Source organism: Salmo salar, chromosome ssa16 (genome assembly GCF_905237065.1).
Source record: "Salmo salar chromosome ssa16, Ssal_v3.1, whole genome shotgun sequence".
NCBI lineage: Eukaryota > Metazoa > Chordata > Actinopteri > Salmoniformes > Salmonidae > Salmo > Salmo salar.
The window spans coordinates 15,478,724-15,494,563 of NC_059457.1; the positions used below are offsets into that span (position 1 = coordinate 15,478,724).

At 42.9% G+C, this 15,840-nt stretch overlaps 1 protein-coding gene across 6 annotated transcripts in view; it reads right to left on the reverse strand.

The window, feature by feature from the left end:
- Window positions 1-278: 278 nt before the first annotated feature.
- LOC106573269 (UPF0606 protein KIAA1549) overlaps window positions 279-15,840 on the reverse strand; it is an 86,803-nt gene continuing 71,241 nt past the window's right edge. For 3 of the 6 annotated variants that reach the window (XM_045697015.1, XM_045697016.1, XM_045697014.1), the window contains exons 15-21: window positions 15,398-15,633; window positions 14,681-14,819; window positions 14,026-14,373; window positions 10,979-11,031; window positions 7,866-8,011; window positions 7,325-7,473; window positions 279-5,048 (exon numbers count right to left, since the gene is read on the reverse strand). In XM_045697015.1, coding sequence (XP_045552971.1) covers window positions 4,809-5,048; window positions 7,325-7,473; window positions 7,866-8,011; window positions 10,979-11,031; window positions 14,026-14,373; window positions 14,681-14,819; window positions 15,398-15,633 — 1,311 coding nt within the window. In that variant the 3' untranslated portion in view covers window positions 279-4,808. The remainder of the gene's footprint in view (window positions 5,049-7,324; window positions 7,474-7,865; window positions 8,012-10,978; window positions 11,032-14,025; window positions 14,374-14,680; window positions 14,820-15,397; window positions 15,634-15,840) is intronic. The other 3 variants (XM_045697017.1, XM_045697018.1, XM_045697019.1) reach the window with 3 other exon arrangements.

A 15,840-nucleotide genomic window follows, 5' to 3' on the forward strand; every position in this document is an offset into this window, starting at 1 on the left:
ACACTATTGCAGTAGCCTATGAAAAACACTTTGATGGACCTCCCCTAGGAGGAAACAGCACCGCAAAAAAAACTGTAATAACAAATAATCTACATACAGAGAAATGGTGTGCTCGGCAAAATAAATAATGATCATTTTACAAACTACTTTCAGGGGACAGAAAATGACAACAATAAGCAGATATGTGAGAATGCAATATGTTTTGCTCCCTAATCATTGTTGCATGTAAGACACATGGCGTTAGAATACAGTATGAAATAACTTAGGACACATGTAACTTAGGTTTCATCGGTTTTTTAAAAGCTATCGTTTTTTCCGGAACAGCATGGCCAACACAAATGGAAAACAAACCACACACAGCCTTACATGAATGACACATGCAACTCAACAAATAAACACGTAAAATATAGTTGGGCCAGCCAACATAAAGTATGACCTTCACAATACAACAAGACACAACAGCCAAACATAAAGGGGGGAAAAAAAACATGAATGACATCTGAGGTGCAGTGGGGTTACAATACCAGCAGGTGGAGGCATAGAGTACAGGACAGTACAGTATAGTACAGTGTTGTGACCGAAGCCAATCACACCAAATCAGGTAACTCAGTCCAACTGCATGGGTGTATATCTTCGACTACAGCCAGAAACAGTGTTAAATAAACACTGGGCTTATTTGACGACGACATACTGTAGCATCACCTGCTAAGACCAATAGAACCATTGTTGAGAGAAAATCCTTTTAACAACCTTCAAACTACAGTAGTTCAAAAAATGCCATACAGTACTGTACTATGATCCCATAGAGTCAGTGCTTGTTGGAGTGAACAGAGCCTGGTTAAGACTATCTGAAAGACAGCCAGGCAGGCAGGCAGGCAGGCAGGCAGGTAGTGTGAGACAGGATGGTAGACATTAGTGTGAGACCATCAAAGGGAGGGCGGATCCGTAAGGCACATGTTGGAAACGTTCGTTCAACATCTATTCCATGTTGGTTCAACCTAATTTCATTGAAATGACGTGGAAACAATGTTGATTCAACCAGTGTGTGCTCAGTGGGATAGTGAGTAGTGTGTGTCTGCTGTACATTACAGTAGCTGGTGCAGCTTGGTTCCAGATTTTCTCTGTTTGTTTTTGTGTTATGGCGTTAACCTGTGGGACAATGTTCAACACTGGTACATTATTACTTTGCCCAAGTCAGTGAATAAATGTTTGTTTTCTTTCAACCCCGCAACCAAAATCAATACTTTCTCTTTTATTTCATTTAAATAAAATATCACTTCAATCCCCACAGCATAGCAATGTGTGGAGAGTTTGTCGAAAATGCTATCGAACAAAATTAAATAAAAACAATATTGAACAAAGACACATCGAGGAGGAACAAAAAACATGAGGCAAGGTCATTCAAGAATAAAAATGACATCAAATACACAAAACATCTTACGCTGACAGGTTAACTGTGAACAGTAAACGTTGAACAATTACAATACAGTACATGAGTTTCAGATTCCTTTCAAACTCTGAAAATGCGGTGGGAAAAGAACAGCGTTAAACATTTCAATACTGCATTGAAAAAGGAGGAAATGAAATATGAATACCCCTAGACTGACAGTGTATGACCACTGGCCCTGTTTCTCAGCAGGGAAAAGACAGCATTTCCTTTAGCAATACAATGCTTCATTGACCTGACCTTATGAATCTTTCATTGAATGACCCTATGAATCTCTCAACTACATTTTAGTTGGTGTGGCCTGAAGGATATTCACTGTGAAAAGCCAAGGTGCACCCAGTAATCTGCATACAGTGCATTGAATAGATAAGAATGCGTGGTCGAATCTATCCACTTCATAAAATAGAGAAGACACCGCAATTCCCTAGTACAGTCCTGTCAATCATTTTGATTTAGGCCTGCCGGTCAGAAAACATTATAAAATGCTACAAATGAATTCATAAATTAATGATTATACATATTTGGTCCTGTGCACTCAATAAATGACCTTAGAATTATTCATATATATAGAAAAACTATAATACTGTGGTCCTACTGTATATACTGAACAAAAATATAAACGCAACATGTAAAGTGTTGGCCCCATGTTTCATGAGCTGAAATGAAATATTTCCATACGCACTAAAAGCGGATTTCTGTAAAATGTTGAGCACAAATTAGTTTACATCCCTGTTAGTGAGCATTTCTCCTTTGCCAAGATAATCCCTCCATCTGACAGGTGTGGCATATCAAGTAGCTGATTAAACAGCGCCTTGTGCTGGGGACAATAAAAGGCCACTGTAAAATGTGTGTTTTGTCACAACACAATGCCACAGATGTCTCAAGTTTTGAGGGAGCGTGCAATTGGCATGCTGACTGTAGGAATGTCCACCAGAGCTGTTGCCAGAGAATTGAATGTTCATTTCTCTACCATAAGCTGCCTCCACTGAAGTTTTAGAGAATTTGGCAGTACGTCAAACCAGCCTCACAACAGCAGACCACGTGTAACCACGCCAGCCCAGGACCTCCACATCCGGCTTCTTTCACCAGCGGGATCATCTGTGACCAGCCACCCTGACAGCTGATGAAACTTTGGGTTTGCAAAACCAAAGAATTTCCACACAAACTGTCAAACGTCTCAGGGAAGCTCATCAGCCTGCTTGTCATCCTCACCAGGGTCTTGACCTGACTGCAGGTCGGTGTCGTTAACGACTTCAGTGAGCAAATGCTCACCTTCGATGACCACTTTCACGCTGGAGAAGTGTGCTCTTTAAGGCTGAATCCCGCTTTCAACTGTACCAGGCAGACAGCAGACAGCGTGTATGGCGTCGTGTGTGTGCGGTTTGCTGATGTCAACGTTGTGAACAGAATGCCCCATGGTGGCGGTGGGGTTATGGTATGGCCAGGCATAAGCTTCGGACAACGAACACAATTGCATTTTATCGCTGGCAATTTGAATGCACAGAGATCCTGAGGCCCATTGTCATGTCATTCATCCGTCGTCATCACCTCGGTTCAGCATGATAATGCACGGCCCCATGTCGTAAGGATCTGTACACAATTCATGGAAGCTGTACATGTCCCAGTTCTTCCATGGCCTGTATACTCACCAGACATGTCATGCATTGAGCATGTTTGGGATGCTCTGGATTGACGTGTCCGACAGTTTCTTCAAGTTACAGCCAATATCCAGAAACTTTGCCCAGCCATTAAAGAGGAGTGGGACAACATTCCAAAGGCCACAATCAACAGCCTGATCAACTCTATGTGAAGATGTGGTGGCAAATGGTAAATCACACCAGATACTGATTGGTTTTCTGATCCACGCCCCTACCTTTTTTTTAAGGTATCTGTGACCAACAGATGCATATCTGTATTTCCAGTCATTTGAAATCCATAGATTAGGGCCTAATGAATTTATTTCAATTGACTGATTTCCTTTATATGAACTGTAACTCAGTAAAATCTTTGAAATTGTTGCATGTTGCGTTTATATTTTTGTTCAGCGTAGTTTACCATACATTGGTATTTAAAGAGTCTTAATACGGTAGCATCATCAGTAACCTGGATATATCAGGATAAACATGTGGACATTGTGCTGAAGCAACATAAAATCTAAACAAGGCTCATTTAGAGTGGGGCGAGTTACAAACTAAACCTAGCAGTGCTCTATCATTCAATATCTCTGGTTCCACTACTGCATTGGTAAACTTATGCATGGGAGTTGCTGCAGTATGATTATTGCAGGTCTATGTCTGTCTGTTTCTAGCGTGGTCTGCTCTGAACTCTGATTTTAGCTGTACAGTAGATTGAGACAGTTGAACTCCCTCACGCTGTCATAACACAAAGGCATTGTGTGGCTCGTGGCGGAAAACAATGTAATCCTGCACCTGGGGCGTGTTTTGACAGATTTGCGCATATCAATATCATGACGGAAAAACACAAAGCGTACAAAGAAGCACCAAAGGAAGATGGAGGAGAAGTAAGAAGCTCTTCAAAAACCAAATAAATACCTCATGGTAATGGTAAGATGCCTTATTGTTAAAGGTAACATGGGTATCAATGTTTTGAGCCTAAATGACAGATGTCCTACTGGTAGAGAAATTCCACTGTAGTGTAAAATGTTGTTAGGATGTCAAGGCAGGATGAGAGAGAGAGAATCAAACCACATTGCTTATTATCGTCACATAGAGAGTCTAGAATGCTGTTTAAAAAGAAAGAAAGCAACAACACCTCAAATAAAAAACTGGGCTAGGATCAGCGGTCATGGCCAGGCTTTGGCAGAGATACCTTGGCCAACGCTGGAGAGCAGGGGACCATTCACCTTCTCCTTCTAACCACTAGGGTCACTTGGTCCAGTATACTGTATGCTATAGGACAGTCTGGGTTAAGAAAGCCAGAGGCTAAGATCCAGAGCCTAGAGAACAGTTCATTCATATAATATATAAACAACCTCCTCATTCTACCCAGCCCAGCAGATAGGTGCATTGAAATGTGTGGTTTTCCAGGGTCAGCCATTTTAGTACGGCGCCCCTGGAGCAAATTAGGGTTAAGTGCCTTGCTCAAGGGCACATCGGCAGATTTTTCACCTTGTTGGCTCGGGTTTTCGAACCTGCAACCTTTCGGTTACTGGCCCAATGCTCTAGCCGCTAGGCTACCTGCCGCCCCAAGACAGTACGGTCTTGTCTTTCTCCTCCTGTACAACGGAACTTCCATGGGAAGCAGTGCTAGGTTAGAGCAGGCAGGCAGGGGCAGTGGTATGACTGGTGGATGTAGTATTAGAGGTTAAGGTTCAGTGAGGACCAGAGGAGGCCATCTGTGATCAGCTGTGGTAGCTGGGCACGGCTTGCTGTTTCTGGGAGAGGCGCAGCAGCTCCTCCCTGATTGCCTTGATGAGGGAAGCAGAGGAGTGGTTGGGGGGAGAGGAGGACTCCTCTGGAGGGTAGCCGAATCCGGTTGTGTGTGTGTCCAGGTGGCCCAGGGGGGATGAGGGCTCCCTTAGTGCACTTCTACTAGGCATCTGGAACATAGAGGAGGAGTAGTCAGGGTAGCCCAGAAGAACCTGACGCAAACAAGGAAGGAGGGAAAGGAGGAAAAAGAGAAGAGAAAGAAGTTTTAGGAGAAAAGAGGAAAGTGTGTGTTTTTACTTTGCTTATTTCACTACAGGGAACGTTCATCTCTACAGATTGACAGCTGGGAGGTAAAATAACTACAGATGCAGGATCTTAATTTGCACCAGTTTGCTACAGCAGGAAAATTATCCTGCAGCAACAGGAAATGTGAAATATTATCTAGATTATAATTCATGGACCTTTGTGACCCGTTTCAGGAAACTAGACGTTTGTCGCAAGTCATGACTTCACAGGAGAGTCATTTTAGCATTAAAAAAAAATCTAAATGGAACATGTGAACTTTGATGTGCCTTAATAACAAACTTGTATGCCATCTGTAAATATGAATACAATTGTTAAATTACGAGCCTAGTTGGTTAAGCCACAGAAAAAGTCAGCAACCTTCCCACTAGCCATGATTGGCTGAGATAATGAGTGGGCTGGACATGCCGAGACAGAAGTTCGGATTGGTCTGCCATTCCGAATTTTGGTCAGTCTGTGTTGGTAATCCTGGAACGCGGCTTTAAAAAAAGAATGTGTCATGTAGTGGAGCATAAACGTTGCTCTGCACTTTCTGGAGGATCGAGTTTTGAAATCAGTGAAATTAGAGTATGATATCTAAAGAAATGGAGAAAACACCTGTCTCCAGATTACATCAACAAACTAAGGGCAACCGTGGCATATCATCCGTGACAGGGAGATGCGTCCATCATGCATGATGATGTATATGGGTAAGATAGTCTAGCTTCCTACATTTTCAGATATTATACATTTCTAATTTTGACATAAAGTGGTTTCATTTCAAGCTAAAGTGTACTGTTAGCTAGCTAGCTAACATTAGCCGGCTCTCCCTAGCTAATGTTACGTGTATGACGTTATTATTCGTATCCCAGAACTGTTTTCTTTGCTACTTAGAGCCTAATGTTAGCTAGCTAACATTGAACCTGGTTGGTTAGCTCCCAGCAGATTCATGCAGGGTAGTAACGACATGATTTAGCACTATGCTCATTGTTGTTTAACTAGCTAATGTTAGCTGGCTGGCTCGTTAGCTAAAGTTACGTGACGTGTGTGATCTTACACGTTGTTTTCCGAGCTAGGTTCATTGTTTACCTAGTTAGCTAGCTACATGTTTTAAGCTAAAGTGTACTGTTAGCTAGCTAGCTAGCTAGCTAGCTAGCTAATGTTAGCTGGCTGGCTCCCTAGCTAACATTACGTGTATGACGTTATTATTCGTATCCCAGAGCCATTTGCTTTGCTAGTTAGAGCCTAATGTTAGCTAGCTAACATGGAACCTGATTGGTTAGCTCCCAGCAGATTCATGCAGGGTAGTAACGACATGATTTGGCATTATGTTCATTGTTGTTTAACTAGCTAACATTAGCTGGCTGGCTCGTTAGCTAACATTACGTGACGTGTGTGATCTTACGGCTAGGTTCATTCTTGACCTAACTAGCTAGCTACATGTCTTACGCTAAAGTGTACAACACCCGTTGAATATGGCCAGTGTCAGTAAACGTCTGCAAAAAAGTATCATGAAATTGTTGCCAGCAGAGCTGGTTAGGCTGTTTTCATGTTATCCAGAGGTAAACAAATCATCGGCCAGAGCGCCAAGTGTGCGCTCTGAACGCTCCGAGAGCAAAACAAGATGGGTGAGGCTAAAGCTTAAGAGGGTGTGAGCGATGCTGAATGGGTGTAGACAAAGAAGAGCTCTTCACTAGATACCAAAACATTTTCTCAAAAGTGAGTTTACAAGTTTATCAAATTTCAAAGCAGAATTACTTTCCCATTTTGGAGCTCTGAGTCTCTATTTTTATCCAATGTAAAAAAACACAATTTCAAATTGTGCAACATAAGACCGAATCCAGGTGGTGAGTCACATTTTACGTTGGAGTTGATACATTCTTTGTCTGACATTTCAAAGTGAAAATTACAAACTACAGAAGCCTTTTTAAACCTCAAATACACTACATGTTTTCCTTTTCCTGGGTTGCAGGCAAGTTCTCCTGCAACAGGGTGATCAAATTAAGAACCTACATCTGTACAGTGAACCAACATCCATAACTACAGAACTCAAACTGATATGCAGCCACATAAAGTCTAGAAGAACAAGAGCATGCCATTGTACAGTATATTTGGAGATCTAGAGAGGCTAGCTGGAGGAGGAAAGGATTAAAAGCGGAGGTACAGTAAGTCTCATAAGGCGGTGTGAAGTCAGAGCAGGACTCACAGGGTCTCTGGTGGGTCTGAAGTCATCATCAGCGTACGGTCCCCACCCTGAACCTCCAGTCTGACCTGGAGGGGCCCTACCCCCCGCCGGGTACCCCCCGTTGATCCGGCTCCCAAGACCCATCTGGGTCAGGTGATGGAGCTGGGCACCTACAAACAGATGCACGTACACACACGAGCACACACAAAAACATACATATCAACCCTCAGGCATATCTGACATTTAATCCTCACTGGCCTGTAATACACTTTGATGCAGTTCCTTAACATGCACGCTCTGTGCAGCAGCAGCACTCCATAAGACAGAGTCCATTTATATTAGTGTAACTCTCACAGCACACAAGACACAGACTCTTTTAAGACTCTTTAATAATTCAATAGAGACCAGGCTGTTTGAGGCTGACAGGCTCATGGGAGAGAGTTGAGTAGTCTGGGTTAGACACACATACATCCAGTGACTGTTGAGCTGTGTGTGTGTGTGTGTGTGTGTGTGTGTGTGTGTGTGTGTGTGTGTGTGTGTGTGTGTGTGTGTGTGTGTGTACCTGTGGTGCCCCCTACTGGTCGTGGCCTGGCTGAGAAGGGGAGGTCTTCAGTGTACAGGCCCCTGGTGGAATAGTGGCTGTCTGGGGGGAGCTGCTCAACGTGTCCTGGGTCACCTGGTGGCAGGTAGCTGGAGCCCTGGCCCTGTCTGAAATACAGTACAAATGTCAAATAGAGGTCCTATTGTATAACGTCATAGCTTCTATGATGTGCATCAGCTGCAGACGTCGGTCATTGTTTCAGTGTGTGTGTGTCTACATCTGTGTGTGTGTGTGTGTAAATCAAAAGAAGATCAACCAAAGCAATCGCCATCATGTCTGTCTTTTATTGGGCAGTTAGGAGACTGGATCAATTAAACCAGTGGATCTCAACTCCGGTCCTCGAGTACCCCCAATAGTACCCCCGGACAAGCACAGCAGATTCTACTTGTCAACTCATCATCAAGCCCTTGACAAGTTGAATCAGGTGTTTTTGTCTGGGGCTACAACAAAAATGTGTTCTGTTGGGGTTACTCGAGGACCGGAGTTGGGACATACTGCATTAAACTACTAAAATAAAGATGAACTAAATCATGTATGAGGCCCAATTCCCTGCCCTCCGCATGGACACACGCAAGGGAAAACATCCCCCCACTAAAGATCTGGGAATATGAGACCATAGATTCAATGTATGGCTCAATGTAGCCTACAGCATGTATGGGTCAATGTAGCCTACCGTATGTATGGCTCAATGTAGCCTACCGTATGTATGGCTCAATGTAGCCTACCGTATGTATGGGTCAATGTAGCCTACCGTATGTATGGGTCAATGTAGCCTACAGTATGTATGGCTCAATGTAGCCTACAATCGTGGAGGAAAACATAAGAAAAATTAAAATGCTCTTCCTATCTTCTCAGAGTTAGTTAGCTACACATACTATTACATTATATCACATACAGTTGAAGTCGAAAGTTTACATACACTTAGGTTGGAGTCATTAAAACTCGTTTTTCAACCACTCCACAAATGTCTTGTTAACAAACTATAGTTTTGGAAAGTCGGTTAGGACATCTATGTGCATGACACAAGTAATTTTTCTAACAATTGTTTACAGACAGATTATTTCACTTATAATTCACTGTATCACAACTCCAGTGGGTCAGCAGTTTATATAACCTTTGTGCTCGCATCGGCGAATTCAAAGTCAAATTGCGCTGCTTTCATGTGTCCTGTTTACAGAGCAGAGGAGCTTTTGTTTTTTTAAAAGTGTGACAATGAATACATGTAGGCTTATTACTGCAACATTTGAGCAGTAGCCTAGGCTGGCTACTCAAATACGAGACATTGCACCATACAGCAATGCTGCATTTAACCCCACCGGTGACATGTTCTAAGTTTAAATGTTACAACCTAGCTGTGTTTTTGTTGTTTGGAGTTATTAAATACTTTTTGATTAGAGTCGCAGCATATTATGCACATCTGCAAGCACAGCAACATAGGCTGGACAAATACTGTTTTTCTCTTGCTTTGTTTTAATGTTAAAATGCTATATACAGCATCTTATGTACAGTTGAAGTCGGAAGTTTACATACACTTAGGTTGGAGTCATTAAAACTTGTTTTTCAACCACTGCACAAATTTCTTGTTAACAAACTATAATTTTGGCAAGTTGGTTAGGACATCTACTTTGTACATGACACAAGTAATTTAAACAGCTTGGAAAATTCCAGAAAATTATATCATGGCTTTAGAAGCTTTGATAGGCTAATTTACTTAATTTGAGTCATTTGGAGGTGTATCTGTGGATGTATTTCAAGGCCTACCTTCAAACTCAGTGCCTCTTTGCTTGACATCATGGGGAAATCAAAAGAAATCAGCCAAGACCTCAGAAAAAAAATGGTAACCTCCACAAGTCTGGTTCATCCTTGGGAGCAATTTCCAAATGCCTGAAGGTACCACGTTTATCTGTACAAACAATAGTACGCAGGTATAAACACCATGGGACCACGCAGGCGTCATACCGCTCAGGATGGAGACGTGTTCTGTCTCCTAGAGATGAACGTTCTTTGGTGCGAAAAGTGCAAATCAATCCCAGAACAACAGCAAAGGACCATGTGAAGATGCTGGAGGAAACAGGTACAAATGTATCTATATCTACAGTAAAATGAGTCCTATATTGACATAACCTGAAAGGCTGCTCAGCAAGGAAGAAGCCATTGCTCCAAAACCGCCATAAAAAAAGCCAGACTACAGTTTGCAACTGCACATGGGGACAAAGATAGTACTTTTTGGAGAAATGTCCTCTGTTCTGATGAAACAAAAATAGAACTGTTTGGCCATAATGACCATTGTTATGTTTGGAGGAAAAAGGGGGAGGCTTGCAAGCCGAAGAACACCATCCCAACTGTGAAGCACGGGGGTGGCAGCATCATGTTGTGGGGGTGCTTTGCTGCAGGAGGGACCAGTGCACTTCACAAAATAGATGGCATCATGAGGATGGGAAATTATGTGGATATATTGAAGCAACATCTCAAGACATCAGTCAGGAAGTTAAAGCTTGGTGGCAAATGGGTCTTCCAAATGGACAATGACCCCAAGCATACTTCCAAAGTTGTGGCAAAAAGGCTTAAGGACAACAAAGTCAAGGTATTAGAGTGGCCAGCACAAAGCCCTGACCTCAATCCTATAGAAAACTTGTGGGCAGAACTGAAAAAGTGTGTGCGAGCAAGGAGGCCTACAAACCTGACTCAGTTGCACCAGCTCTGTCAGGAGGAACGGGCCAAACTTCACCCAACTTATTGTGGGAAGCTTGTGGAAGGCTACCCGAAAAGTTTGACCCAAGTTAAACAATTTAAAGGCAATGCTACCAAATACTATTTTGAGTGTATGTAAACTTCTGACCCACTGGGAATGTGATGAAAGAAATAAAAGCTGAAATAAATAATTCTCTCTAATATTGTTCTGACATTTCACATTCTTAAAATAAAGTGGTGATCCTAACTGACCTAAGACGGACTTTTTACTAGGATTAAATGTCAGGAATTGTGAAAAACTGAGTTTAAATGTATTTGGCTAAATTGTATGTAAACTTCTGACTTCAACTGTATGTACTGTATCTCTGTGGTTAGCTACTCACCGCTGTAGTAAGCCTTGGACTGAAGGAGGGGACATTCCTAACTCAGCGTATCTCTGAGGAGAGAGACATGTTGTCAGGACAAAGACACAGGCACTGGGATGGATAAGAGAGAGACGGGCATTTTGTCAGGACAAAGACACACAGACACTGGGATGGACAAGTAAAGACTACAGGGACCTCACTGAAGCGTGCAGATCATGTACAATCAAAATCGATATCACCCAATAACACAGTATATATCCAGATAAAGCACTTTACACATTAAAACCTCTATGGGCTAGGTGGGACGCTTGCATATAATGTCACCAAAACCCAGAAGACAGCTAAATGCAGCACTCACCTTTGATGATCTTCATCAGATGACAACCCTAGGACATTATGTTATACAATACATGCATGTTTTGTTCAATCAAGTTCATATTTATATCAAAAACCAGCTTTTTACATTAGCATGTGACGTTCAGAACTAGCATACCCCCCGCAAACTTCCGGGGAATTCGCTAACATTTTACTAAATTACTCACGATAAACGTTCACAAAAAGCATAACAATTATTTTAAGAATTATAGATACAGACCTCCTCTATGCACTCGATATGTCCGATTTTAAAATAGCTTTTTGGTGAAAGCACATTTTGCAATATTCTAAGTACATAGCCCAGGCATCACGGGCTCGCTATTTAGACACCCGGCAAGTTTAGCACTCACCATAATCATATTTACTATTATAAAAGTTTGATTACCTTTTGTTGTCTTCGTCAGAATGCACACCCAGGACTGCTACTTCAATAACAAATGTTGGTTTGGTCCAAAATAATCCATTGTTATATCCGAATAGCGGCGTTTTGTTCGTAGCGTTCCAGACACTATCCGAAATAGTAAAGAAGTGTCGCGCGCATGGCGCAATTCGTGACAATAAAATTCTAAATATTCCATTACCGTACTTCGAAGCATGTCAACCGCTGTTTAAAATCAATTTTTACGCAATTTTTCTCGTAGAAAAGCGATAATATTCCGACAGGGAATCTCCTTTTCGGCAAACAGAGGAAAAAATCCCAAAGGCGGGGGCGGTCGGGTCACGCGCATAAGCCCAGTGTCCCTTGATCGGCCACTTGAGAAAGGCGATAATGTGTTTCAGCCTGGGGCTGGAATGACGACATTCTGTTTTTTCCCGGGCTCTGAGCGCCTATGGACGACGTGGGAAGTGTCACGTTAGAGCAGAGATCCTTAGTAAATGATAGAGATGGAAAAGAAGTTCAAGAAATGGTCAGACAGGCCACTTCCTGTAAAGGAATCTCTCAGGTTTTGACCTGCCATTTGAGTTCTGTTATACTCACAGACACCATTCAAACAGTTGTAGAAAATTTAGGGTGTTTTCTATCCATATGTAATAAGTATATGCATATTCTAGTTACTGGGTAGGAGTGGTAACCAGATTAAATCGGGTATGTTTTTTATCCAGCCGTGTCAATACTGCCCCCTAGCCCTAACAGGTTAATTAAAAGGCTGGAGCATAATATTGCTATTTCTGTTGATTGAATGTTACATTACGCCATGATAGATTTTGGCTGAGAGTCCAACATCGTACAGCAGACTAAGCTTTGGTGTTTTGCAGGGAGAAATGGAGAAATAGCCTATGGGCTTCTCTGGTTTCAGCTGGATGTTGTTCTCCTGCTCTAACAGTGACCTTTCAGAGCACATTAATGCACTGAACCAGAACAAGCATGGAGAATGGCTTTTATGAGAGCACAGATGAATTTAGAGCTCTCTACACCTGAGGTAGGCAACTGTCTTTATTGGGCTGGTTTTAGACAACAGAGCTATTACTCTGCTAAGACGTCTGTATGAATTTAAAATGACTGGGAGTGAACTTTATACAACTAAATAGGAAAGGTCAAAGAAAATGTTCATATAGAAAGCTGAAGAGACTAACCTTTATTTGCTCTTATCAAATATATTCTGTAACTTATTAAAGTCTGCTCTTGCCTCAAATGCCTTAAAATAAACTTTGAACAGCAGAAGGTTTTATATTTAAGAAAGGAATGCAGTGTACATTTAAAGCACTGGCATATCCACTATTATTACATTATACATATAGTGTTGAATCTGAACTGGAAACTCCCTAATATATATATATAATTCATGATCAACAGCTCCTTCCTCACATTTGAATGTATATTATATTGTAAATCTTCCTAGTGTAATCAGTGTAATTGGAACACACGCTATAGCAGTAATCTCATATAACCACACATAACACAATGCACTATCTTATCGTTTAATTAATTAGCATGGTACTGCCTTGAGGGCAATTACGAACTAGTCCTTTTTATTTTTTTAAGCACAGTCAAAGGGTTGCTGCATTGCACGTTAAACAGAGGACTGTACTGTAGTGTAGATGACAAGTGTTTTGTTGCGCCTTATGGCAAACAACCATACCAAACCACCAGCAGCCTTACGTCTCAAAAGGTTGGGCTGTGCAGCTCTCATGTCCTAAGACTTAGGAGTTTGTTAGGAACATATGCACAGTAGTTGCAGTATTACTGAGCAGGCTTATGGCTCGTGCAATGTACTGTAGTAGCGTACAGCTGCATGAAGGTCTTATGTGCTGTAGTAATGTAGAGTTGAGTGGGGCCACGGGGGTGGGTGGGCGAGACAGACGGAGACTTCCTTCACTGATTGGTAACTAAGAAGATCTAATTAAACCGGAACATGTTGTAAATACAGTGTGTCTGTGCGGAGCGTCAAACTGACATTGAAAACCTGAGAGTGGCGAGGTAAAGGAGGAAAAACACTGAGCATAAAGAGTCTTATCGTGACGTATGTAACAGTTATCCATATTACATTAGGAAAACGGTGCACTGCTACACCTCACGCTTACGAAAGCTGGTGAAATCCCCCCAAAAACCTCGAACTTACGAGAAACCCTTCGGTGTCAATTGCAACTCGTCTGTAGCAGGACAAGGACCAAGCAGGAGAGCTGTCAGTAGGCCCTAGAGGTGTTAGTGAATCAATAGAGCTGTGGAGGGGGAGGCCATACAGACTCACCGAGGAGAAGGGGCTGAGTGCTGGGTAAGACGAGCCCCAGGGGCGGGTTCCACCGCGGGGTGGGGGGCTGGAGCTGGGGAGGTTGGAGTTGACACCAGTTAGGGTGAGGCCGGCCGTGCTGCCCTGGGAGGTGGGGGAGACCAGGGCAAAGGCATCGTCCAGCAGAGAGTGCATCTGCTGCCGGGCCTCCTCGATGGAGGGCTGGGGGGGCATGTAGGGGGGCGGGGGAGGGGCATGCCCCGGAGGGGGCGAGTTTGGGCCCAGGAAGACGTCGTCGTTGGGGGAGGGGGTCCCGGACTCTGGGGCCTGGTCAGGGTCCGACTGGGAACAATAAGAGACTAGATTTGACTAATGTAAAGAAGAGAGGAGAAAGATGGTCATTAGCCAAAGCCATTATACACATCATGACTAATCTTCATTCAGATCAGTTTGGAGTTGGAAAAAATATATATATAAAGAAAACTGTTTTTACATTTAAAAAACAAATGTGATTCTGTTATATGTTTTGGAACAACGCCAAAAGGAACAGAAATGTTTTCTGTACGTTACATCTGGACCCAGACCAAGAAGACATTCCTCTCCGTTGACAACATAAAAGCACCCTTTAACTCTCTATAGTGTGTGTGTATACAATATGCTCCACAGGTATACCCACCACATAGGCCACGTTGTTGACCCCAGGGTATTTCCTGTAGGTGCCGTCGCTGTCGTTGGAGATGAGGCGGTCCTTGTCTGCGTCCGTCAGGCTGCCGTTCAGCTGGTGCTTCTTCTTCTGCTTGGGAGAACGCCTCCCCCTGCCATTGAGAGAGATGTCAATACAGAGAAGCAGTACATACAGTATTATGGAAGGGCAAACAAACATCGACAAACACACTGAAATGGCACCTTATTCCCTACAGTTAACTATTTTTTGACCAGTTGGTCTAAAAATGGCACTAATCCTTATATAGTGCACTACTGTTCAGCTGCACTCAAAAGTAGTGCACTATATAGGGAATAGGGAGCCATTTCCGACGCAGAGACAGAATCAAAGTGTTTAGGCCTGGACTCTTATCTACTGGTCGTTTGGAATGGAACGGAGGCCCGGCAATCTGAATAGACATCAAACGTGAGGTTTTTTTATTCAACGGAGATATCTTTATCTTTCTCCCTAAAATGTTAGCAAACTGAAGGTTTGGAATGTTCTCTGTCAGTCATCAGTGAAGAAAAGCTGGATGACATTCTCTTGAGAAAAAGTTCTGAATCGCGGTATCTTTTATAATGAGAAACATACAGACATACCGCAGTTCCCTCAGGTACATTTACTGCACAACCACGCATGCACACCCCTCACTGTGTACACCCTACCCCTCCCAAACCCCAAATAACTGACCTCTTTTTAGGCTCCATGAACAGCGAGGGCATGTGGATGTCGGGGTCCAGGATCTTGTCGATCTGCATCTGGGCCTTGTGGTAGATGCGGTCCTGGTCCTTAGGGTCAGTGGTCAGACCGTTGTCCACCAGGTCGTCCATGGCAGGGAAGTCATAGTGACCCTTTCTCTTGGCCCGCAGACGGATCTTGTTCCGGTGGTGCTCGATCTCAGACTTGTGCCTCAACGCCACCTGGGTCTTAATAACAACAGCCAGACATGACTGCAGTGACTCACTAGGCCAGATGCAGCTTTACTATATGTACTGCATACTTCATTTGACCTTGATTTATACAGGTGAGTCTGACTGAGGATGACATCTCTTTTGTCTGTACACTCTTAAGAGAAAAAGGTGCTTTCTGGAAGCTCAAAGGGTTCTTCGGCTGTCCTACGTCAAACTCACTCC